The 27,323-nt window shown below is 38.0% G+C and overlaps 1 protein-coding gene across 4 annotated transcripts in view; it reads left to right on the forward strand.

The window, feature by feature from the left end:
- The window catches only part of PCCA (propionyl-CoA carboxylase subunit alpha), a 414,072-nt gene that overhangs the window by 307,867 nt on the left and 78,882 nt on the right, over positions 1 to 27,323 (forward strand). For all 4 annotated transcript variants that reach the window (XM_047081502.1, XM_047081516.1, XM_047081510.1 and 1 more), the window contains one exon: positions 11,234 to 11,332. In XM_047081502.1, the coding sequence (XP_046937458.1) occupies positions 11,234 to 11,332 (99 nt within the window). The remainder of the gene's footprint in view (positions 1 to 11,233; positions 11,333 to 27,323) is intronic.

Below are 27,323 nucleotides of genomic sequence, written 5' to 3' on the forward strand. Positions count from 1 at the left end.
ATAAATATTCTTATGAACAACTTAACTAATCCTCTGTAGGTGGGGGAAACTTTGCAGAAAACAGTGTGTGTTAAAATGCATTTCATGAATTCTATCTACCATAGCCTTGCTTTGTTTAATTTGATCTTAAAATATCAATATATTTTTAAAGCTTATTTATTTATTTTGAGAGAGAGCGTGAGCAGGGGAGGGGCAGAGAGAGCGGAGGTGGGGGTGGGGTAGGGACAGAGGATCCCAAGAAGGCTTCTTGCTGCCAGTGCAGAGCCAGACGCAGGGCTTGAACTCATGAAACTGTGAGATCATAACCTGAGCCGAAACCAAGAGTCGGATGCTTAACTGACTGAGCCATCCAGGTGCCGCAAACTATAGATACTTTAAATAGAATGTAATCTTTAAATGATTCCAGAACACTGAGACAGATGATGTTCTCATACTCAAGATTGCAGTATTACACATCTTTTTTGAAGTTTGCACTTTTCAAAAGCTGGCAGGACCTTTTTTTGGTCATTCTCACTCTCTTTTTATTTCCCCTTTCTCTCTGATTTTGTACATGATCAGCTTTATGTTTACAAGAGACTATTCTGCACTATAGTGAGGGAACCAGTCGGGGGGTGTGGAAGACTGACTAGTCTGTTGCAGGAGCCCAGGTGAGAGGCAGTAGCAGGTGCAGGTAAGGTGGTTGTGTGAGGATGGAGGGAAGTGGGGCTGTTTGAAAGCCTCTCCAGTCATCCATGCTTTTCGATATGATCTCTCCTCTTCCTCTCAACCCTTTCCATGGTAGCCTCTGTATCTCTTGCTTTGTTATCAATAAACTGCCCTGTATCTCCAGACATTCTTGGAACATTCTGCCACTTACTTGCCTTCACAGAAACCTGGTGGTTTTTCTTCCATACCACATGCACCTCTGAGGTGGGAAGCGAGACTGTTTTTTTCCCCTAGTACCATTCTAGACCACAGTCCCCTCCTTATAAAATCCTTGTTCTTTGAAGTTCACATAACCTGGCTTCATCACTACCTCCCCTCTGTCTTGGCAACCTCTAAGTTCCTTTCCCTGCATTTGAAGGCTAGCAACCAGTTTATGGTCTCTCTGCCTCAATACAACCATTAGTCCTTTTAGTTTCTCTCCATCCATTGATCCTACCTCTGTTTTTCCATCCTTTATCCAGCTTAGATACCCTGGCCATAGTAATTCGCTTGCAAATACCCTTAACTTCCTCAACCCCTTTAATTCTTCCATCATTCCTAAACTTGGATGCACCCATCCACCCACCTTCTTAATGCCTGCATCAGGCAAAGTACATGGGCGTTGCTGGGCAAAACCACATGCCAAGGGCAGATTCGTATCATTCCATGTGCATAGTGCCCACTGTGGCTGAGCAGCCGACACCAGGTGGCAGTTGTGCTGTTTTTCTGATAAGCTCATCCCTTTCCTTTTTCTTTAGTGACCTCTGTATTTCATGACCTCTGTATTCATACTTTTCACTTTCCTTTTCCAGTTAATACTATTCCTGAGTATCCCACTTTTCCCCACTGCCAAGAATCTAGTCCTGGTCACCATTTTCTTTTTTGCTTCATCTGATTCATTCTTCAAGCTGTAGCCAGACTGATCTTTTAAAAATTTTTTTTTTTCAACGTTTATTTATTTTTGGGACAGAGAGAGACAGAGCATGAACGGGGGAGGGGCAGAGAGAGAGGGAGACACAGAATCGGAAACAGGCTCCAGGCTCTGAGCCATCAGCCCAGAGCCTGACGCGGGGCTCGAACTCCCGGACCGCGAGATCGTGACCTGGCTGAAGTCGGACGCTTAACCGACTGCGCCACCCAGGCGCCCCTGATCTTTTAAAAATAAAAATTGATGGTGTTACTCTCCCATTGGAATCCTTTAGTGCTTCCCACTGCTCCCCCTCTATCTGGGTGCTATGCTCACCTTTGTTTTCTGTGCTCCACACACTGATTTCATATGAACCAAGCTCTTTCTTGCCTCTGGGATTTTCTTTTTACGTGAGGTTCCCTCTGGGATATTTCCTCTGGATAGTCCCACCCACCTACACACCCACTCACTCACTGCTACCAACTGCTTTCTACTCACTTTTCAGCTCTTAGCTTAAAGATCACCTCCTTTGAGTGCTCTTCCTTCCAGAAGAGTAATAAGAATTAAGAAGAGAGTATACAATTGCTGAAGATTTGTGGCCTTTCAGAATATAGTTTTAGCAGCCAGATTGTAGAAGGTTAATGGAAAAAGTTACATGGTAGGAAATTGGGAGCAGAGTACTTGCTCTAGAACCTGTCAGAGAAAAGGAGAGAAGAAGTTTGGTGGTTCAAGTGGGTCAAGTACACATCTGTGAAAATGTGGAAGTCCTGTACGTGCTTGAAGGTGGAGAGAAAGCAGCTGGTATGTGAGATCTCAGTAAAGGAAAGAAAATAGTTGATGATGCCAAAAAATAAGAGGACTTATGTCTTGTGGCTTCAATTTTGGTAAAGCAAAGAGGAGGTCATCTGCCAAAAGTGTGGGTCAGAATTAATATGATAATTAATGTAAATTTGGTGCACTTGAGTCCTAGGTCTGTTTACTCTAAAAACATGAAATCTTTATGTCTGAATTAGTGTTTCTAAACTGAGATTTCGCGTCTTTGGGTTGTTTTTTATTTTTATTTTTATTTATTTTTAATGTTTTTATTTATTTTTGAGAGAGAGAGAGACAGAGCATGAGCAGGCCAGGAGCAGAGAGAGAGGGAGACACAGAACCCGAAGCAGGCTCCAGGCTCTGAGCTGTCAGCACAGAGCCCGACGTGGGGCTCGAACTCACAGACTGTGAGATCATGACCTGAGCTGAAGTCGGACGCCCAACCGACTGAGCCACCCAGGCACCCCTTGGGTTGTTTTTTAAATAGAGTTTTAAAATAATTTAGAATATTCTAGTGTTTTCATAGTGCTAGAACATGTCCACAATATTATCTGCCTTGAAAGGTGTGAAATTTTATTTGAGCCCCAGAGTATTATGTCATTTGTCATTTTACACTTGGTCTATTTGTTTTTTTAATACCCACACCGAATTTGACTTAATTTGTTAGCTTTTGTTTGTCAAGGGAAAGATCTTAAAACCTTCCAACCCCAAACGTAGGTACTCAAGCAAAACAAAATCCCTTTCTAATTATTAGAATTTGCCATGTCTGAAATTAACTGTCTAAATGTATCTTAAAAAAAGAACTTTGCAACCATAACCATAGAATTTTAGCCTCAAAGAGATCTTCAGCGTTGCTCCTTCAGGTCCCTCATTTTCAGATAAGGAAGAGTTGATACAGAGACAATGTCCAAAATACACTGTACAATTGGGTTTGGTAGATGAAATCCATAAATTTATGACCAGAGAAATTAAAATGAGTATTGCTATGTTAACTAAAATGAAGTTTTAAAAGAGCAGCTACTATGTGTTACGTGCCTGTTAGTGAAAGGTATAAAGTAAATATTGACTTTATGGTGCTATGAGAGAGGAAAAATAGGCCCTTATACTTCTCCTCACTTTTAAAGTTTTTAGTATATAATATACATAAAGAGGAAAACTTAAGAATATGAATAGATTTGCAGTAAAAAGCAAGCCTCCCTTCTATCTCTGTCCTTCAACCCCTCCCACTCCTCTTATATATTTGTCTGGAGACATTCTTTACATTAAAAAAAATAATAAAACCACACATTTCGAAGGTTTTTTTTTTTTTCTTAACAAATGATAGCACACTGTATATGCTATTCTGTATTTTCTTGGGAAAATTTCATATCAATATATAGATATGCCCTTTTTTAAAGAAGGGGTTCTAAGTTCTCTTATAGGCTACAAGATGTGTTTCTGTGATATAAGGACATCTTGGCTGGGTATAAAATTGGGGGCAACATTTTCTTTTTTAGTACTTATACCAAACTGCTCTGTGGTCTTATATCTCAATTTTGCCCTCGAGCAATTAGGCTGACCTGATGTTTTTCCTTACTTGTGCGTGATTTCTTATTTTTGCCTAAGTAACACATAAAACATTCTTTATCTTTAAAGTTCCATAAACAGCAGAATTCTACAAATTTAAGGTTTTATTTAGTTTGAAAAGTTTTACCCTATCGTATCTTTGAATTTACATTTATTCGTTTTTCTTCGTAAGCCTTTCTGAAAAAGTATTTTGTATATTCTTTGGATCCCATTTCTCCCTCCTTCATATCTGTTGTCTTCTCTATAAATTGTTTTTATATTGCTAGTCTTTTCTGTTTTACATGATTTCTCCATGCCCTTATCTTTCTTTTTAGTCACATTGATTCTATTTTTGGTTGCTTCTTAAAGTAGCTTTTATCTCTATAATGTTATTTTTCTCTTCATTTTTTTTCTGAGTTCTTCCAGCTTGATTTTCATTTCCTTCTGTTGTTGTATGATCTCTTCTTTGAACCTTTGTTTTTCTTCTTTGAGCTCATTTTTTAAAAGAGGAGTCAGGTTTCCTACAGTCGTCTTTGAGACTTTGCAGAATTATTTATCTGAACTCTTCCTGTGTTTCTTCAAGTGGTTCTTCTTGTGTTATAATGCTCTTAATTTACCTTTTCCTCTTGATAAAAGTATGTTCTGCAAACTGTATGCAAAGATGCAGTATTGGTTATTTTCTGATCATCATTTATGTGCAGTGGGGTAGGTGGTTGGGTCTAAGCATGGACAGCCCACAGCTTTTCCTTTAATTAGGCTTATAATACCCTCTCATCAAATCTGTTATTTCCATTGTCCTAGATTTCACTTCCCATTAGTTTTTGGCATAGGGTGGGTTCTTTATGTCAGCTTCTCGGTGTTGTAACAGTGAAATGCCACTTCCACCCCATATCTGCAGCTTTAGTCCCCCTTGGCTAAAGAATTACACATAAACTGTGTACATAGCACAGTAACAAGAATTCTTCAGTCTGTTCCTATATTTCTATGGTATTAAAATGTACAAATTTCCTGTTTCTCCTAGTAGCTTATAAGTATAAGCCATTGAGATTTCACTCATCTGATGATAGCATCAATAGAATCCTTGCATCTGCTGTTCCAAATTATGCTTCTTGGTGAAATCTGTTTGTGGCTGGAGGCCTGAGAAGGCTGGTGGTGGTTTTCAGCATGTTCTTTTCCCTCATTTAAAGTTTATAGATGTGTTTCATAGTTTATGATTTGGAGCTTTGACAGCTTCCTTGTTTCAGTTGTATAGTAACATTTCAAAATTATGCTCATTACTTCCCAGGTGTACAAGGAAATGTTGTTTCTGTATGTCTGTCGCATGTACTCTGTTTCATAAGCCCTCTACCTTTACTTAGTGGGGGAGAGGGAGGAAACACTTGGTAATAAATAAGATCTTGGGCTCCTTGGGTTTAAGCAGTATCTTTCAGAAACTGTGTATTTCAGGTTTCTTTTCCTTCCAGGTTCCACTGAGGTGTGGAGTTAGGTGCAGGTAAAAGGGGCCTTTGGGTATGTGGTTGGACTCACTCATAACTATTGAGGTAAGGAGGAGAGCTCAGACCCAGACTGTCTTTACTAGGCTTTGCTGTAAGGATCTGGACTGGGTACTGGCAGGCGATGATTCATCCTCTTTGACATTGAAGAGGCCTCTGTACCCGTAGTCCTGGGTACTGTTTGCCTGCAGTCATGGAGTCCCTTGTACTATGTTGTCTTTATCTTGACCCAGACTTTGTTATCTCACTAAGATAGGTAGAAACTTCTGGATTCCTATCATGATGTGCTTGGGTCATCTTTCCAGGTTCTTCCTCAATCAGTGCTGTGCTGTTGCTTCATAAGCCACATTAGGATTGCTGTGACACCAAGTACTGGGCTTTAGTAGAAGCCTACAGCTTTCCCTAGACTATATCCCAAAAGTAGATCTCCAGCCCAGATATTTTTAGGGTACCTGATACCTGTCAGAATATTTTCATCCATCTGTCTCCATTGCTGTCCCCTACCTATTCCCAAGGATCCATGCAAAAGGAAATGGGGAGGTCTCGGATTTCTGATATCTGCATCTTCCCTCTGTATCTTTCCTTCATGTAATCCACAGGGACTTGAAAAGGCCTCCCCCCCAGCCCCCCATGTTTCTATCTGGAAGGAACTTTCCTTCTATTCTTCTTCCCAAGTTAACATTCACATCCACTCATCCAATAGCAGAGGATGCAGGGAAAGAAATTAATTTATCAGTAAGGGAAGATAAAGGTAGTTCAGAAATACCACTTTCAGTTTTCTCCTTCTGCTTTTGTTTTTAGAAAGTCAGATTTATTGAGGTATAATTAATATAAAATTTAGTCTTTAATTGTATGGTTTTATTGAGTTTTGACAAATCTATGTACTTATATTATTACCACCAAAATCAAGATTTCTGTCACCCCAGAAAGTTCCCTCATGCCCTTTCCCAGTCAAACTCATCTTCATACCCATATCACCTAGCAACTGCTGACCTGATTTCTGCCTTTTCCAGAATGTTCTATAGATGGAATCATACTCATTACTTTTTTCTTTTTTTCTTAAGGGGGAATCTCACTCCTCCCCTTTATTTATTTATTTATGTATGTATGTATTTTTTGAGGGAGAAAGCGCACGCGCACGCGTGCATGCGCAAGTGGGGGAGGGGCAGAGAAAGAGGGCGAGAAAGAATCCCAAGCAGGCTCCAAGCTCAATTCGGAGCCTGATGCAGGGCTCAATCTCACAAACTATGAGATCGTGATCTGAGCCTAAATCAAGAGTTTGACAGTTAACTGACTGAGCCACCTGGGTGCCCCCATTCTCATGTTCTATTATATCCTTTTTTACCAGCCTCATTTCACTTAGCATAATGCTTTTGAGATGCTTAGTGCTAATTTTCTGTTGTGTGGATATACCATATTTGTCCATGAATTAGTTCATTGGACTTTTGGGGGTTTTCCAGTTTGAGGCTGATGTAGACATTTTGCTGTATGTATTCTATCATAAACAAGCTTCTGTGAACATTCACGAACAGGTCCTTGTGTGTATGTATCATTACTTTTCTGGGGTTTTCTAAACCAGGCCTCCCATTTGGCATTCCCACCAGCAATGTATGAAAGTTCCGATTGCTTCAGAGGTTTGCCAGCACTTGGTATTATCAGTACTTTTCATTTTATCCATTCTAGTGGGGGTGTAGCCCTATTTCATATAGTTTTGGTTTTTTCCTAATGACCAACCTGTGATGTGCTTGTGTCACCCATCTGTCTTCCCTGACGAAGTCTCTGGTCAAATCTCTTGCCCATTTTTAAAGAAATTCAGTTGGTTTTCTTATTGAGTTAAAAAAGAGAATTCTTGGGGTGCCTGGGTGGCTTGGTTGGTTAAGCCTATGACTTTGGCTTAGGTCATGATCTCACAATTCATGAATTTGAGCCTCACATCAGGCACTCTGCTGTCAGTGCAGAACCCACTTGGGATCCTCTGTCTCTGCTGTCTCTATCTCTGTCTCTGTCTCTCTCTCAAAACTAAGTAAACATGAAAAAAAAGAATTCTTTGTAGATTTTGAATTCAAGTGCTTTATCAGATATATTTTTTGCAAATATTTTCTCCCAACTTGTGGCTCAGCTTTTCTTTTCTTAAGTGTCTTTCAAACAGAAATTTATAATTTTGGATGAAGTCTAATTCATCTATTTTTTCTTTCAAGATTTGTATTTTTTGTGTCCTAAGAAATCTTTGCCTGGACCAAGGTTATAAAGATTTTCTCTCTTTGTTATCTAGAAGTTTTGTAGTTTTAGGTTTTACCTTTAGTTTTCATTGTTTTGAGTTTTTTTTTTTTTTTTAAATGTTGTGTTATCGAGGTCGGGATTTATTTTTTTGAATGTGGATGTTTATTGTTTTAGGACTATTTATTCACAAATTATGCTTTCCCCATTTAATGTTTTGGCACTTTTTTTTTAAAAATCAATTAATCATTTATGTATGGGTCTCTGAACTCTCATTTCATTCTATTCTTACACCAGATCTTGTTTACTGTAGGTTAATGGGAAGTCTTGAAGTCAAATGGCATGAGTTCTCCAAATTTGTTACTTTTCAAAATTATCTTTACTATTTTATATCCTTTGCTTTTCTCTCTGTGTATTTTGGAATCAGCTACCAAAACAAAAAAAGCCTGCTGGGATATTGATTGGAATTACATTGAATATATATATGAGTTTGGGAGAGCACTTCTATCTTGATAATACTGAAACTTTTCTAATTCATGAACATGGTGTGTATATATATATATATCCATTTTTTAGGTCTAATTCTTTAATTTCTCACAGAATATTGCTTCTGACTTTTGAAAAAGTAAAACCTCTCCCTTCTGTTTTCATTTGTTACCTATTTTTCCACAGCTTTTTTGAGATATACTTCACTTTAGTCATTTAAATTGTACAGTTAAGTGGCTTGTAGTATATTCGCAGAGCTGTGTAACCATCACTACCGTCAATTTTAGAACATGTTCATCATGTCAAATAAGAAAGCCAATGCCCCACTGCTGTTACCCCTCAATCCTTCCATCCATCCCCACACCCCTAGCTCAAGGCAACCACTAATTTATTTTCTGTTGGTAGGGACTTTTCTGGACATTTCATTATAAATGGAACTATATAATTTGTGATCCTCTGTGACTGGCTTTTCAGTTAGCATGTTTTCAAGATTCATCCATGTAGTAGCATGTATCAGCATTTCATTCCTTTTTATTATCAAATGATATTCTGTTATATGGATATGTCGCATTTTGTGTAACCAGTCATAAAATAGTTTACTTTAGGCTGTGGTAAAGTGGTTCCTCTTCTGCATGATTTGAGTATGTTAGGTTATTTTCTCTGAGAACCCCTAAAGATGACAATTACAGTTTCATTCTGTCACCCCTATTGACTTAAAATTAGTATCAAATACAAATTGTAAATGCCTGTGATTAAAAAAATCTTTCCTTACAGCCTCTAACTTTCCATTTTAACAAATAAAACTTTTATAATTGAACTCTGACCTTTTTTAACCTTTTAAATTTAGGAATCATGTCAAAGTAAATATTTTTCTCAGTTTTAAAAGGTATTTTTAGCACTTAATATTTGTAAAACTATCTTTTGGGAGCTTCTTTTGGAACTCTTCCATTACATAAGGAGATATTTAATTCAGGAAGAAGTGCTAAATAGATTATTTTATTTTTTTAATGTTTTATTTATTTTTGAGAAAGAGAGTGAGAGTGGGGGAGGGGCAGAGAGAGAGAGGGAGACCCAGAATCTGAAACAGGCTCCAGTCTCTGAGCTGTCAGCGCAGAGCTGGATGCAGGACTCGAACTTGGGAATGACGAGATCATGACCTAGGTCAAAGTCAGACGCTTAACCGACTGAGCCACCCAGGCAGTTAATGGCTAATTATCTAAATAGATAATTTTGAAATGTTGCTCTTCTCAAAACTATAGTCTTTCTGCTTCACAGATCTTTATCACCTACTTTTTAATAGTACATAATTTATGAGATAGCATGATATCTGACCTTATTTTTTTTTTAATATTTTTTTTTCAACGTTTATTTATTTTTGGGACAGAGGGAGACAGAGCATGAACGGGGGAGGGGCAGAGAGAGAGGGAGACACAGAATCGGAAACAGGCTCCAGGCTCCGAGCCAGACGCGGGGCTCGAACTCACGGACCGCGAGATCGTGACCTGGCTGAAGTTGGACGCTTAACCGACTGCGCCACCCAGGCGCCCCAATCTGACCTTATTTTTAAAACCCGTTTAAGGAAAGTGGAACCATTAGAAACAGGAAAAGGGAAAAAATGTTTAGGACCTACTATAGTAGGAATATCGGTAGAGACTGTTTTATGTTAATTTTTTAAATATTACAGCAACCTGACAGCTCAGATCCTGGAGCCTGCTTCAGATTCTCTGTCTCTCTCTCTGTCTCTCTCTGTCTCTCTGTCTCTGTCTCTCTCTCTCTCTCCTGCTTGCACTCTGTCTCTCTCTCTCAAAACTAAATAAACATTAAAAATTTAAAAAAAATATTACAGCACCCTTTCAGATAGAGTTTTACCATATTATAGTTTGGCAACTAAAGTTCAGACAGGTTAAATACTCCAGCGTGGTAAGCAGCTCTAACTTAGTCAAATAGTAATGTCAGGTGAGACCCAAGCCGTCGTTCCTTCTTCCCAGTTACTGAAATGTGCTGTATGGACCCGAAGGCCCCTGAACCCAGAAACAAGCAAGTGCATAATGTATGTCCAGCTGACATTTCATTATGTAGCCAATAGCATGTCTTTGCTTCTAGACTGTATGACCACACTATTGTGGAAATAAACGGAAAGTCTGTATAGATGTATATGGATACAGTTATTCTTCTAAATAATATCTGTGTGTCTTTTATTATAATAAGTATCTTTTAAGAGAATTGAGAGAGAGAGAGGGAATTGTTAGGGATCTTGTGTCTTGACTTTGCTACAGTTTTATTTTGAAACTTAAATATCCCTTCCTTATGTGGTTTACTGTGGACGTAATACTGTTATTTTCTCTTAGCTCTCCCATACAAGACTTAGGGAATCAGTGAGTGAAAGAAAGAAAGGAACTAACAGTACTTTTTATTTTAGCTTTGCTTGTTTTCTCTCACTTTTATATTATTTATTTGGAAATTAGAATTTTTCTCTTAAAAGTATCTGTTTTAAAAGATATGGGGTTTTTTTTTTTTTTTGCATCTTCATAAGTGATGACTTGGTGAAATTAGTCATTTAAGATTGACAAAAATATGACAACTTTTGCAAAGTTCAAATGGACTTTTAATATTCAACACCAAAGAATTTTGCCTAATTAAAGCTTCTGTTTAATTAAAATCACAATGCACAGTCCTTCATTAAAATTAACACAGAAAAAGTTCTTTCTTGGTCCTTGGAGAGGATATTATATGCAAGCCCTGATGTGTGGGTTGCAAAATGTCACTGGAATTTATATGCATTACTTGTCTAATTGCAGTAAATGTAGCATGTCCAGATAGGTTTAGAGTGAGAAGGCTGTTTGTTACTTACTGGAAATCACTGGAAACCTCAGTACCCAGAGGCAGCTGTGCCCAGGTCCTTCACCTCTCCCCAGAGACAGCTAAGAAGACTCCTGTTGGACCCTGTCTCTCATGGCGGGAGCAGTAAACATGACAGGCTGTTGGGAGCCATCTGTTTAAAGTGGCTGCTGCTTTGTATGCGGCAGTGAACTTGAGATCAGTTTTCTGTCTTTCTTCATGGTAACAGTCTTATTTGGTGTCACAACAGGTGGAAGTTGATGGGTCGAAACTAAATGTGACCAGCACGTGGAACCTGGCTTCACCCTTATTGTCTGTCAGCGTTGATGGCACTCCGAGGACGGTGCAGGTAAATGTTCTGATGATTTACTTTGAGGGGTCCGTCAAGTCCAAAATCCTTACCAGCACCTGGGTGGTTAACACTGACAGAAGTGGCTGGGAGAGGCTGCATTTTATCCTGTCTCATACATTCCATAGTTGAAAACATTGTTTCGTTCTTGAGGGGATCTTGAAGCAAGTCTTATTCTGAGGAATGGATGTTTTCTTTTTTTTCAGGCAATCCAGGAGTGTCAGTGTATTATTGCTGTTGTACATAGAGCATCCTGCGTGATTTTCTAAAAACATGGGAAGATAGCATTTTTGTTGCCATTGTGGGTTTTTAGTTCTAAAATATGACTTTGTTACCTTCCTTTTCTGTGTGACTGAGATTGTGTACTGTTCGAACAGCAGAAATGTGAGCTGCTCAGATGGACTTGTCAGAACACCTTGATGCCTTTTAAAAATTCAGTGATCTTAACATGTTAACCTTTCTTTTCCCTGCAAAATACAATCTCTTACATTGAGGAAATGACTTGAAATCCAGAGTTGACTGAATATTCTTTGCTATCGGTGGCTTCCGTATTGAAGTAGAAGCTACGAAGGGAGGTGCTGCCAGAGTTCCTGCAGCTCACCTCCTAGTTGAGGGGGAGGGTTCCAGGGAAAACAAAACAAAGAACTCCACGTAACATGTGACGATCACATGCAGATAAAAATCCAGACCCCCACCCCCACCCCACAGTATTAAATGCTCATTCTTTTTGTTGTTGTTTTTTACAAAAATATTTTTGTGTTCCCTTAACTTGATTTTACACAGGAAACTGATTTTTAAAACCTAGAGAAGTCAAGAGAATCACAGATCAAGACTTCTCTATACCAGATTCACATATATCTCTATTAGAGACAGAGGTAGTCTAGAAACTTCCTGGTAAATATTTAATGACTAAACTAATTTATAAGCCAGGCTTAATTGGTAGATTATCTTTATGGTTCTAAGAAACATTGAATGCTCAGGACCGAGTCGTATATTTTGGCTTTGGTTTTCTGGCTTCCCCCAGTATATTTATTCTCTCATATTTTCTTTCATATTCTCATTATGAGGTGAAATACTTTGAGACCCTTGGAAAAAATATCACTGCATAATTTCACGCTACCCTGATCCATTCATTGTGTTTTCAAAAAACATGGTTTTGTGATATTTGTTTATGTTTAATAGAATGTGCTCTGCCCTGAATGTGCTGTGGCCAGGCAGCATTTTCTGGTCAGGTAACATAATATGACCTGCCAGTAGAGAGATACAAATTCCTACTACCCAAATTAGTGTATCATATTTTCAGCTTCCTTCTCAATGACTGTGCAGATAGGTAGCCTGATAGCACTTTTATATGTAGAGTTTCTAGCTAAATTAATACTGGATATGTATTTAGAATAATTCCCAGAAATATTTTCCCTATCATAGGGATACTGTTCAGTAAATCCTTGTCATTCTTGTAAGTTCTTTGCTTAAACAAAAAAAAAATTAGGGGCTTCTGGGTGGCTCAGTTGGTTAAACATCTGACTTCAGCTCAGGTCATGATCTCACTGTTAGTGAGTTCGAGCCCCGCGTTGGGCTCTGTGCTGACAGCTGAGAGCCTGGAGCCTGCTTCCGATTCTGTGTCTCCCTCTCTCTCTGCCCCTCCCCTACTCATGCTCTGTCTCTTTCTCTGTCTCAAAAATAAATATAAATTAAAAAAAATTTATGTGAAATAAATGACCCCTCACGCAGACCCCCCCTGTCTGTGGAGAAGGGTGTTGCATCTAGTTAAGTACCATTTCATCAGAAGGAAATAAATTCATTCAGAGAGGTAAATGGTAGACTGGATAAAAACCAAACAAACTCATTGACCTAAAAAATGCTGAGGAAAGTTTTCCTTTCCAGAATAGATGGATTTTATTCACTCTTTATGGACATTAACATTCACTGTTGACTCTCTTTATCTCTATAATGTGGTTCCCATGAAATTAATAACATAATGAGGGTAAGTAATACACAGTACTCACTGTGTATCAGGCACAGTTCTGAATGCATTTCATGTATTCATATCATCTTCACAGCAACTGTATGAAGTGGGTACTATTATTTATACTTTTGTATATGAGGCAGCTGAGGCTCAAAGAAAAGTAAGTGACCTCAAAGTCACGAGGCTGATAGGAGGTAGAGCCAGGCAGGCTTGCTGTAGGACCTGTGCTGTTAAGCATTACAGTTTACTGAGGCAAGCTAAGCAACTTCTCTGTGGTTACAAAGCTCGGAAGACGCTAAGCAGAAATTTGAACCCTGGCGCTGGGACCCCAGAGTGTGAGCTTCTAACCTTCTAACCACTGTGCTATATAGTACTTTTTGATGGTCTCCATCAGAGTTCTTCAGATAATAATGTACCTTTCCTTCATGCTTTAAGCCAATATGTTCAAACTTAGGTGTGCTTCAGAATCACCTGGAAGGCTTTTTAAAACTCAGATGGTTGGACCCACCCCAGAGTTTACTCCCATTTAGTAGGCCTGGGCTAAGTGTGCATTTCTAGTAAGTTCCCAGGTAATGCTGATGCTGCTAGTCTGGGGAAAGCAGTCTGAGAACCATTGCTTTAAACCCTTGCAATCAGAGAATAAGCTGGGTGTGAGGAGCAAAAGTGAAGTGAGTAGGAACCAGGTCATTGGAAGCCTTGCTAATTACATAATGAGGCCACTGCTTCACCCTTGGCCGGTGGGACTCGTGGACGACTGTTCACAAACGAAGTGATGCTGTGGAGAGGATTGGGAGTTTAGGAAGAGCTTGGTTCAAGTTGCATTGTGGAGACAGGATGGGAGGAGAATGAGACTGGACACAAAGAGAGAAGTTAGGATGCATTTCAGAAACAGAGGAGGGAAATCATCTTGTCTCAGAATGTTAGCTGTTCAGAGCATTGTGTGGGGAAGGGATTTGAAATGACAGGAGGATGAATGATGGCTTCACAGTGTTCTTTGTGGATTTGTCCTCCACCTGCCTTAAGCCTGGGCAGACCTTCAGGATTTGTGCCCAACTCCCTTTTCTCTGTGCTGACTTCTTGGGCTGAGTTCCTCAAGACTTCAGCTCAATACCTTCAAATAGATAGCTATGAAAATGTGGCTATGAGTTTCAAAGAAGAACTAGGATGGATATTATCACAGGTGATTTTCAAGTGATTTTACAGTAATAATGGCTGGAGGTTTCCCCCCCTAGATTTTTGTGCCTGCATTTAAACTTTTTTTTATTAAATATTTTATATACACAAATATGTATTGATCTATATAAAATCTAAAGAAAAACACAACAAAAACATTACTTACCATCTAGATTAAAAAAGGAAAAAAAATTACCAATATTACTGACTTTCCTCTGCATTCCCCCTTACTTAAAATCCTTCCTCCTGCCCCAAGAGATAACCACAATCCCAGTTTTTAAATGTATCTCTCCCTTCCTTTTCTTTAAGGATGTTATATATACGTACAACTGTAAACAGTATATTGTGTAGCACCATATTTCTCTGTGCTTCTGTGAGTTGCTTTCTCCTCCGGTATTAGGTTTGTGAGATTGATCATCTGGATGTATGTAGTTTTATTTATTTCCATGCTATGTAAGTCCTATTAATATACCACAATTTATTCTTTCTCCCCTAAGTAGATATTTGTGTTACTTATTTTGTTTTTAGAACAAACACTGCTTCTCTGAACATTTCTATGTTTCCTCTTGAAATCGTTTCTCCAAGGAGTATGCCAGCCAATAGAACAGTTGGCTTGTAAGGACCATGCATTCTTAATCCTACACAGTAATGCCAAATGGTTTTTCCTGTATGGCTGTACCAATGTATATGTCTACCAACAGTGCTGCTGCTATCAATAACATGAATAATAATAAAACCTTATTGTATATTTACTATGTTAGGCACTGACTCTCCTATAATACCTCATCTGTATCAAAGTATTTAATCCTCACACCAATCTAGTGTACTAGTATTACCCTGCATTTTGAGGTTAGGGAAACTTGAGGCCTATAGAAACTAAATTGCTCACCCAAGGCATTCTGCTAATAAATGGAGGAGCCAAGATTTGAACCCAGGAATCTGTTCCTTTAACAGCTTTTCTTCACATCCTAGGTAACCCTTGATATCCAGACTACTTAAGTTATCTTTTTGTGGTTTTAATGTATAATAGGTTGGTAATGACAATGAGCATTTTAAAAATATGTTTATCGTCAGTCCTGTTTTCCTTTCTGCAAACTGCCTGTTCATGGCTTTTGCCCATTTTTTCTTTTTATTGGAGCATTCATCTTTTACTTAATGATTCATAAAAGTTCATATTTTGTGAATCTCGATCCTCTGTTAGTGGCTCATGTAGTAATTCTGTGTTTAACCTTTTTAAAGAACCACTGTGCTGTTTTCTACAGCAGCTGCACCATTTTACATTTCTACAGTAATGCACAAGGATTCCAATTTCTGCACTTTTCACCAGCACTTGTTCTTTTCTGGTGGTTTTATTGTTCTTTTATAAAGTTACACTAATGGGTATGAAGTGGTAGTACCTCATTGTAGAACAAAATTTATTTAGATAGTTATTGAGAAAACATTCTGAGTACTTCCTAATATTTGTCTTTCTTTTTATCTGTTTTACTGCATAACTGCTTTGCTGCACAAATGAAACTTTGTCAGGGCAAATAGAAGGAACTTTTTTTTTTTTTTTTTTTGGTTTATTTTTTGAGAGGGAGAGAGAACAAGCAGGGGAGGGGCAGAGAAAGAGGGAGAGTGAGAATCCCAAGTAGGCTCTGTACTGTCAGCACAAAACCCAATGTGGGGCTCAAATTCACAAACCGTGAGATCATGACCTGAGCTGAAATCAAGAGTTTGAGGCTTAACCTACTGAGCCACTCAGGCGCTCCCAATAAAAGGAACTTTTTTACAACTCTTCTTTTAAACTCACTTTCTCAGCTTATTCTTTCCTCCCCTGCATAAAATCACATACAGTTCTCAGTTGTATAGTTGCTACCAGGGAATAGGCAAGCAGTATTCTGTTTGGGAGAGGAGGTGTTTAAAAGTCTAGTTCAGGGACACCTGGGTGGCTCATTTGGTTTAGTATCTGACTTCAGCTCAGGTCGTGATCTTGTGGTTTGTGAGTTTGAGCCCTGTGTCGGGCTCTCTACTGTCAGTACAGAGCCTGCTTCAGATCCTCTGCCCCCTCTTTTTGTCCCTCCCCTGCTCATTCTCTCTCTCAAAAAAATAAACATTTAAAAAAATAAATAAAAATCTAGTTCATTGTAATGTCAAAACTGTTAAAACCTCTCCTCCTGAACTCATTTCCACCTCAGACAGAAATTTTATAGGGAAAATGAGAGTGTTGCTTTCTTCCCTCTTGCTTTATATCCTCTCTCACTTCTTGTTTGCCATCTGAGGTCTGTCCAAAGTTTCAGTCTGGGGTAAAGAAGAGAGGAACATGGCAGCAAGAACTAGGTTGACCTAGGCTAATGTAACCTGGCACTCGTTACTTTGGAGGCATGTCAAACATCCAAAGTTGGACACTTGGCTGGTGTCCTCAAGGACACTTTTGTGGATTTGGGGGAATTTCTCACCTGTAGAACCCTTAAAGTCTGCTCTGTCTTTTCCAGCTGTCTTTAGCCTCCTGATTCCTATCCCTCTAGATTTTTCTGTTGAGCAGGTTCTCTCATAACGACTCAGCCTTAGTCTTTTCTGTACAATCCACGTCTAGACCACAAGAAATAGTTACAAATCGATGCCTCACCATACTCTTCTCTTCCTGTTTTGTCACTAAAACAATTGCTGATCTTACCTAGATACCCCTCAAAATCCAGGAGATACATGGAAAACCAAGGGATTCTCATAAAATCCCTTTCACATAGCTTAAAATGTTCAACCTTGAGTTCTTAGCTTAAGAATTTAACTGTAAACAATTTTTAAATTTCTTTCATATTCTCTTGAGGTGGGAGATGGGCAATTGTTGGTTTTGTGGTTTCCTAGCATGTTCTACTTGGTGTAGCCAGTCTAGTACACCAGTCTACTTGGTGTAGCCAGTCTTATTCAAGAATATGTGAGTACTTAGCACCTTTTTATTTTAATTTTATTTTATTTATTTTTGAGAGAGAGAGTGTGGGGGAAAGAATCCAAGGCAGGCTCCGTGCTGTTAGCACGGAGCCCAGTGTGGGGCTTGAACCCACAAACCATGAGATCATGACCTAAGCTGAAGTCAGATGCTTAACTGACTGAGCCACCCAGGTGCCCCTCTGTTTAGTTTTATTATTGAATCCCTGTGACTACGTGAAAAGTAGCAGTTAACAACTTCATCTGATTAAATGACAAAGTAGTTGGGGAGGAAGCATACCTTTGCTTTAAGAGTTAGCTCCCTATTCATCCAATCAAATCTAATCATATCACATTATCTTTTGACTTTCCTGGCTTTCCTTGGTAAGCCTCAGGAACTTGATATTATCTATTAATTCCTTTAAAAAAATTGTATTTTGGCATGTACTCTCATTTGGAAAATGAATTTCATAGGTTACTAACTTCCTTTAATTGATCAGAATTTTCAGTTTTGATTTGACCTTCAATTCCCACTGCCATACTGAATTCCTGGCACATGTGAAGAATGGCTCATTAGCTGGAGGAAAGGATGAGTGGATGAATGCATGGATAGTTATCTTGCATTTCATAATTTCAGAAATAAATCTGTCTTATCTATACTTTTAAGATTTAGATTTTATTTCTTCTAAGACTTTATCAAATTAAGCTATGTTCATAGGATAGCCTTCTTAGCTGTTTTATCAATTCTCTTTAGTTCTTTACTTTCCAACATTTGCAGAATCTGTACTCTATTAGATAACATGGCGGCTTGATCCCCACGGATATGGAATCACATAGTATTTGTGAGTTCAAAGGCAAACGAGGGCTCCCAAGGGTCTGCCCACAAAAGTATCATGCTTACCAAGTGAGTTTCTTTCCAATCAAGCAAACATCTTTCCTATTTTCCTAAGCTGTTTAAGGCCAACAGTACCACCTGTTGATAGGTATCTATAGGTATAGTAAAGGTTCACCTCAGACTGTTCCTGATTTCCCCTGTCTCTATGAGGGGAATGCGAACATTGGCACATTGCTTGAGCTGTATCTTACCCAGCATCACTAATGACCCATTGTTCAGTTAAGTCTGCTGCACAAGCTCTTCAGTTACTCACGCGGCTGCTTTTTCTCTTCTGATGTTTAGAAAATCCTATTTTTGGACAGAAGTTCTAATCATTATTAATAGCTTTAAGTATATAGCTAGTGATGCACGTATCCAAAAGGAGGAAGAGGAGGTCCTGTATTTTGAAATGAAGTAATTTATGCTGAAGAATCAAGGATATAAGCATTAAAAACTCTTGGAGATATTTATAGGTCCTCTAGAATTTTTATAGGTTTTTAATCTATTTCTTCATCTAATAAGTAAGCCAAGTTTTCCTCAAAGAACATCATTCAACGGAAATAAAATGATAGCATTTCGTAATTCTCTTTTTTCTTATGTTAGGTATGTGCCAGTGTTTTCCTACTAGTTCCCCATTGTAGATGTAGAGTCCGTCAGTAATGTTTATAAAGTAGATCTTAATGGTATAATCTGAGGACCTACAATCATCTCTCATTTTGACTATGGGAAGATAAAGTCTCATTAGTATGAGAGCAATTCCAAATCTCTAGTAATTCCAAATTACTGATTTAAAAAATTATAGAGTGAAGCAGCATTGTCTAATAAAATCTGTGAAGCCATATATGCAATTTTAAATTTCTTAGTAGCCACATCAAGAAAGTAAAAACAAGTGAGATTCATTTCACTAATCCATTTTGTTTAACTCCATATATCCAAAATGTTAGCGTTTCAACATGAAATAATCTAAAGAAAATTATTAATGTGATATCAGAAACAGCACCTATGCCTGAAATATGTATGCTAATATACCAATAATATCTTAAGCAACAGAATGATGAATGTGAAATGTGGCCCTACCAGAATGTTGTGTGTAAAGAAAAATAGGTTCCACAGCTTCTGTATTTAAATTACTTAATATTAATTAAAATGGAAAATGTAGTTTCTCACTTGCACTGGTCACATTCCAGGGCCCCAGTAGCCAAGTGTGGCTAGCAGTTACGGGTTAGATGGCTCACAAAACTTTTCCTAAATGAGAGTGCTCATAGAAGACAAAACGTACTGGTTTTTACGCACTCCCCTGTGTGTCCACCGCAGTTTTGGTTTTTATCATTTAAAATTAAGAGGAGATGAACTAACTTCATTTTTTAAACAGAAGACGAATTTCTTCTCTAGTTGACAAACTTTTCACCTTTTAACTTAGAAGTTTAGCAAAATTTAGGACTGTTTTTAATAAGCGGAATGATATCCTGCCTGCAGCATACAATTAAGTGTTGAAACAAAAGATACGCGGTGTTCTGCACATGTTGAACTCACTGTATTTTCTCCATACACCGTAGCATCTCATAGTGTGGAACATGCTGATCAAATAGAACTTTTTTTTTTTTTAATTTCTGTGAATATACTCTCTTCCTATAAAGCATTCTTTTTAACCTCCAAAGAGGCTCTTCAGTTTTACTTTGAACAACTCAAATAGTCTTCCATTTCTTACAGTGTAATTTGTCTGGGATTTAATGTGTTGTTTCTCGTTAGCATTTTACATACAAGATTTTCGTTTTGCGTAGTCGCGTTGTTTGAACATTTGCGAGCAGAGCTGCCGACTAACTGGTATTGGCCTGTTTCTTTGTGTGGCATGATTTCTTCTCTCCACCTGCTCACAGCAGGTTGTCTACAGGCCTGAAGAGGAGCTAAATACTTTTGAAAATGTCTTGAGATCCCGCTAAGGTCTAACAATCTCTGCGTTTGTGTGATGTGAAGCTATTCATGATGTACCTTTGAAGGCTTTTTTTTTTAAATTTCTCATATTCTTGCTTAAATATTTTCAAGAGAAGATAAATTTATGATAAAGAACAGGAGAAAGCTGACTGCAGCACTAGCACATTCTACATTGAATAGGTCATTGATACTCAACTAAGTGGAACTAATTTTCTATGTTAAAGCAGACACATTTGGAATAGTGTCACACGAATGTCATGTTATTTACTACAGAATGCCAGATTAAATGGATTATTTGTGAATTGATTGCAGTGTTAAATAGATTACATGACATGATAACTTAAAATGCTCAGTGGGCCTGTGTAATACAGAATATGATATAAGCACATGAACCTGAAGGAACGGCTCTAATTGTGTTCGCAGATTGAATAATTATCTGTGGTATGTGTGCTTGCAAATGCTTGTGCAGAGTTTGAATAGAATTTAAAATTTTAAACTTAACTTTCTTTTTTCAAAGAAAATGAATTGATCCTCGTACCTCTTTGAGTAAGGAAAGTTAAAAATAAGCTGTTTTCTTTTCTTGTTTTTTTTAGATGAAAGTAACAACCTCTGGGAAGAAACTTGGGTTACAATAAATGTGTAAATGTATACAGATGCTATATAAATGAATATAGATGCTAAAGTAAATATTTTAATGATATTTTAATTAGAAAATTAAATGAAGGGGCTTCCTTGTTTGCTTATACTTTGCCAGTACCAAAAAAAGTGGATTTGGAAGTGATCACCTTATGTTTTTAGTCCCAAAATAAATGTTTTCCATGGGTTTTAGATGTTTCTCCCCATCCCCTTAGAAGTAATTAGGTGTTATTTTGTACTATACACGTGATTCCTCTAGAGTTACCAAATGTAATATGGAACCATCTATTTAGGATGTATAGGATATATAAATATATAACCTAGAATAAGTGGAGGTTGGTATTTTTTTCCAAAGAAGTAGGAAATAAGAGAGTAATTATTAACCATCTCCTTTTCACACTCCTGAAAACATCAATTACAGTTACACATCTTAGAAACAAGCCTGCCAGGAGAACAGAAATAACTCCTTTCACTATGCTTCAAAAAATTTAATCACAATTTAACAGCTGGGATATATGTACAACTATAATTAAAAATATTAATTTTGACACATTTACCTGCTTTTGAAATGTAGTCTTAGAAGCTTAGTGTTTTTTTGTTTCGTTTTGGTTTGTTTTGGGTTTTTTGGTTTGTTTTGTGTGTTTTTTTTTTTGTCTCTAGTGGCATTATGATTTGGAGTTGCTTTTAAATATTTACTACAATGGGAAAATGTCGTTCTGAATCTTCCCCCACTCCCCTCATGTATTCTTTTTCTCCTCTAGTGTCTGTTTACTAGAAAATTATATTTTAGTAGCTGCCAGAAGAAGAGAATTTTCAATAGTATAAACACTGATTGTAGCAAATGTGGAAAATAATAGAGGCAGCCACACTGGAGACCGATAAGACAAATCCCCCAGTAATGGCCTTTACAACATATTATCATGTTGGAAATCAGTGAGGGGAAAAGAAAACTATTACTATTTCTTCCTCTTACCGTTCAGTGAGATTACTTTTAAAGGTGAAATTGCTTCTGATTTTATTATACCAGGGAGATATTTTTGGAACATTTATTATTTTGTGAATGTTTTGCCTTTTTTGAGTGAACAAACAGCCTTGCTAATTTGTATGAATTTGGTTCTCACAAATGTTGAAGCCATTTTGATAATCAGTCTTCGTAAATATTCTTTTCTTTGAAGAAACAAAAAGGTGTGTATTTTGTAAATGTTGGAGCAGAGTATCAATATAAGAACAGAAGGAAATTTTTATCTAGCTATGAAGTACCACTTAAAATAGGAGAAGGGATAAAATAAAAACTTGGAGAAAGTATTTTAATAGGGATGGAATATATTTCATGAAAATAAAAGTCTTAATTTTTATTTTATTCTACTTTTTGTCATTAGCTAATCAAATGGTCCATTCCTATTTGTTTTGGCATGCCTCAGACTGTTTGTAAGGTCTGATACTTTGTTCTTGGTGAACTCTAAAACCTAATTGTCTTAATTGTAAACTGTGGGAAAATTCTATATTCCTGTTTTGTGTACAGAGATCAATCTCGGTGTGGATGAAATTTTTTTTCCCTATGTTTCATTTCATCAGTCCTTATTGCTGAGCTATATCAGATTTGGGCACTTCCTTTTTTCTCTCTCTTCCTCCTGTCATCGTCCCCCTCACAACATGTACAACATTTACTACAGGGGGATGTAGATACCAAACATGTAAACACATAAATAACGTAATTAGTGTACTAAGAAGGTCGATAAAGGCTCTGAAACAGGATCATTCACAGAAAGTATGTAGAGGAGGTAGGGTGGTTAGAAAGTCATTTCCTGGAGCACCTGGGTGGCTCAGTCAGTTAAGTCTGACTTTGCCTCAGGTCATGATCTCGGCAGTTTGTGAGTTCAAGCACCATGTCAGGCTCTGTGCTGACAGCTCAGAGCCTAGAGCCTGATTCAGATTCTGTGTCTCCCTCTCTCTCTGCCCCTCCCCTGCACACTAGTCCTCTCTCAAAAATAAATAAACATTAAAAATTTTTTTAGAAAGGAAAAAAAGTAAGAAAGTTTCTGAATAGCTAACATTGAGTGAAGACCTTTGAGGGCAAGGGGGGCAACCATGCAAAAATGAAAAGTGTGAAAGTCCCAAGTAGCAGAAATGGGAAATGCAAAGGCCCTGAGACAGGAACAAACTTGGTCTTTGCAGAGGCCTGAGGGAAGACCAGCATCTTGAGTGTAGCTTAGGAGAGTGCAAGAAGGAAGCAGGAACTAGACCATATAGAGCCTTCGTAGGCCAAAGAGTTTGGGTTTTATTCAGTTCCAACTGTGAAGCTTTTGAAGGGTTTTGAGTAGAGGAATGATGTGATGTGATTTAAAATCACTGCTCTGGGGACGATGGACCACAGGGGACCAGTGGCAGAGGTAGGACAACCATTTTTATGACATTGTAGTCATGGAGGTGAGAGGTGCTGATGGCTTAGACCAGGAGTTGGCCAAATCCAGCCCACTGCCTGGTTTTGTATGGCTCACAAGTTGTGTGGTTATTTCATTTTTAAATGTTTGGAAAAAATTAAAAGAAGAATAATGCTTCATGACACATGGAAAGTATATGAGATTCAAATTTCAGCATCCACAAATACAGTTTTACCAGAATATAGCCACAATCACTTGTTTTTATTTGCTATGACTGCTTGTAGAATTTTTGTTAAGTAAAACCTTAATGTCCCAGTTTTCCAGCTATCTCACAGCAGTTCAATTGGCTTAGCAGTGGTAAAATTTATTGTGATTTTTTTTTAGCGCAGAACCAAGATTTACATGTTCCTAAACAAGAAGAACCACTCTCAGCCACTGTTATCAAACATCGGATAGCTTTGAAAATTAGTTCATGCTGTAGATTTGATGTTTATTAATGATTCAACCTAAAATTGTAAGACAAAACAGCACTTACATACAAGATTTATACTGTGGTAACATTATTTTGACAACAACTAACATTTGAATCACAATTAATGTCCAGCTGCTTTTTTTGTTTGTTTGTTTGTTTATTTATTTATTTTTTTTTTGAGAGAGAGACAGAGCATGAGCAGGGGCGGGACAGAGAGAGAGGGAGACACAGAATCCGAAGCAGGTTCCAGGCTCTGAGCTGTCAGCATAGAGCCCGATGTGGGCCTCGAACTTGTGAACCTCGAGATCATGACCTGAGTCAAAGTCAGATGCTTAACTGACTGAACCACCCAGGCTCCCTTGTCTAGCTGCTTTTTACACTTCCCAGGCTGTCAGAAGATTAAAATAAGAAGTGAACTAGCTTCAGCAGCAGTTTTCAAACGTCAGTGCAAGAGCAAAGGAAATTTCCATATGTGAAAATCCATTTCACTGTACAATTGAGGATCTTCCACTCAGCCTAAAATTGGAAGTGATCAAACTGCAATGTAATGTTAGGCTAATGGCGAATATCAAGAGAGGAATGTAACAAAATTCTATAAATCCCTTCCAAGCAACGACTATGCTCAAGTAATATTCCTTACCCATGGATTATTGTTAGTATTTGGCAGTACCTGTCTCTGGGAAAAGAAAGGTATCGTCAAAGATGAAATCAGTAAAATCTCACTGTAGGTCAGCATTAAACAGTTGTATAATTGCCATTGACTTTGGTGATAGGGAACACTAACTTTGAGCCCCAATTAAACAGAATTTTATCTCTAAATAAGAGAAGTCCATTTTCCGTATTAGTATTAGCAAAAACTGGTGCTTATTATATTTGGAATGTTGTCCCCCCAAAAGTTGTGAAAATCTGTTTTCTCTCTTGTTCTCTAACTAGCTACATAATACCTTCAATTTTGCCTCACAAAGCCTAAAAGGTTTACTGTATGACTCTTTACGGAAAGAGTTTGCCAGTCCTTGGATTAGATTAAGATGGTAGCAGTAGAGATGGTGAGAAGTGAACTGATTTGACATCTAATTGGGTAGGAAGGCAGCAAGGATCCACAGGTTCAGATACTTGAGTGTGAAGGAAGTTAAAGAATGAAGGGGTAAGCAACCGAGTGAACAATGGTCTTACTTAGGTCGGGCGGTGGGGTGGGGGCGGTTAGGAGAGGAACAGGTTTGGAGAGGCCAATCAGTAATTCTTTTCGGACTTGGTAGGTTTAACATGTACATTACATATCCAAGTGTTGATGTCCAGTTAACTATTGACTGTATGAGCCTTGAACTCAGACGACAAATGGGAGTTGAAAACATAAATTCTGTAGTCATAAGCCTGTAGATTTTCTCTCAAAGCATGGATCTGCCACAAACCAAAGGATGAAATTGGATCTGTATCTTACACCATAAACAAATATTAGCTTAAATGGATTAAAGACCTAAATGTAAGACTTAAAACCATGAAACTCCTGGAAGAAAATGGAGGCCAAAATCTTCATGACACTGGACTTGAGAATGATTTCTTGGATATAATACCAAAGTCATAGGCAACAAAGACAGATGGGACTACATCAAACTAAAAAACGTTTGTGCATCAAAGGACACAGCAGAGTGAAAAGGCATCCTACAGAATGGGAGAAAATATTTGCAAATCATAAATCCGATAAGGGGTTAATATCTAGAATATATAAAGAACTCCCACAACCTAAAAAAAAAAAAAAAACACCTGATTTAAAAATGGACAAAGGGCTTAAATAGACATTTCTCCATGATGATATACAAACAGGCAATAAGCATTTGGAAATGTGCTCAATATCACTAACCATCCTAGAAGTGTAAGTCAAAATGACAATGAGATATCATTTCATATCCATTAGGATGGCTACTACCAAAAACAACAACAACAACAACAACAACAACAACAACACACCCAGAAAAAAATAGGTGTTGGTGAGAACATGGAGAAATTAAAATACTTGTGCATTGTTGGTAGAAGTGTAAAATGGCACAACTTGAAAACAGTATGAGGGTTCCTCAGAATATTAAGAATAATACTACCATATGGTCCAGCAATCTCACTTCTAGATATATGTCTGAAAGAATTGAAAGCAGGGTCTTAAAGGGGTATTTGCATACCCCAGTTCATTGCAGTATGAGGGTTCCTAAGAATATTAAGAATAATACTACCATATGGTCCAGCAATCTCACTTCTAGATATATATCTGAAAGAATTGAAAGCAGGGTCTTAAAGGGGTATTTGCATACCCCAGTTCATTGCAGCATTATTTAGGATAGCCAGGAGGTAGAAGCCACCAAGATGTTCATCGGCAGATGTATGGACAAATAAAATGTGGTATATACATATAGTGGAATAATTTACAGCCGTAAGAAGGAAAGAAATCCTGTCACATGCTGCAGCATGATTAAACCTTGAGAACATTATGCTGAATGAAATAAACCAGACAAGAAAAGACAAATACTGTATGATTCCACTTAGATGGGGCACCTAAAGCAGTTGAATTCATCGAAACAGAAAGTAGAATGGTGGTTACCAGGGACCACAGGGAAGGGAAAGGGAGCGTTGTTGTTTAGTGGGAATAGAATTTCAGATTTGCAAGATGAGAAAGTTCTGAAGATCTGTTTCACAACAGCGTAAATATACTTAACACTACTGAACTGTATACTTTCAAATTGGTTAAAAGGGTAAATTTTGTCATGTTTTTTTACTATAAAAAAAAAAGACCCTGTTCACTGAAAAATCATAGGAGCCAAGGCAATTTTTTTAAAATTTTTTCAACGTTTATTTATTTTTGGGACAGAGAAAGACAGAGCATGAATGGGGGAGGGGCAGAGAGAGAGGGAGACACAGAATTGGAAACAGGCTCCAGGCTCTGAGCCATCAGCCCAGAGCCCGACGCGGGGCTCGAACTCACGGAGCACGAGATCGTGACCTGGCTGAAGTCGGACGCTTAACCAACTGCGCCACCCAGGCGCCCCGGCAATTTTTAAAAAGAAATACGAAGTTGGGATAATTATGCAACCTGATTTCAAGACTAACTATGAAACAGCAGTGTCGAGACAGTGTGGCATTGGTAGTTAGATATGTAGAACAGAAGAAAGTATAGTAGATCCAGATATAGATGATCAATTAATTTTTGGCAAAAGTGCTAAGGACTTTTAATGTGAAATTCTCTTAAACGGTACTCAAACAGCTGTATGTCCATTTTGGTGAATGAAATGATCTTGTGTATTAGACACCAGATCAATGGTGGCCTGGGGGGCAAGGACCAGGGTTGGAGTGTAAATGGGCAGGAAGAACATTTTGGAGGTGTTGGAAATATTCTCTGTGTTGATTGTGGTGGTGATTTCTCAAAATTGTCAAAAGTCACTGAATTCTGTCCTTTAAATAGAGTGCAATCTTTTGTACCTAAATTATGCTTCAGTGAAATTGATTTGTTTTAAGATGGGCATCAGGATTGGGAGGAAGAGATGAGATTACACAGGGGAAGAGCATGATGGAAAAGAGAAGAGAGCTGAGGACTGGGCCCTGGGGGCACTCCTGCAGGTAGAAATTGAATGAAGAGGTGAAGCTAGCAAAGAAGGCTAAGAAACAGCTGC

This window comes from Lynx rufus, unplaced genomic scaffold, assembly GCF_022079265.1.
Source record: "Lynx rufus isolate CCGP_SWC_20201006 ecotype Redwood Valley unplaced genomic scaffold, mLynRuf1.p SCAF_1, whole genome shotgun sequence".
Lineage (NCBI taxonomy): Eukaryota > Metazoa > Chordata > Mammalia > Carnivora > Felidae > Lynx > Lynx rufus.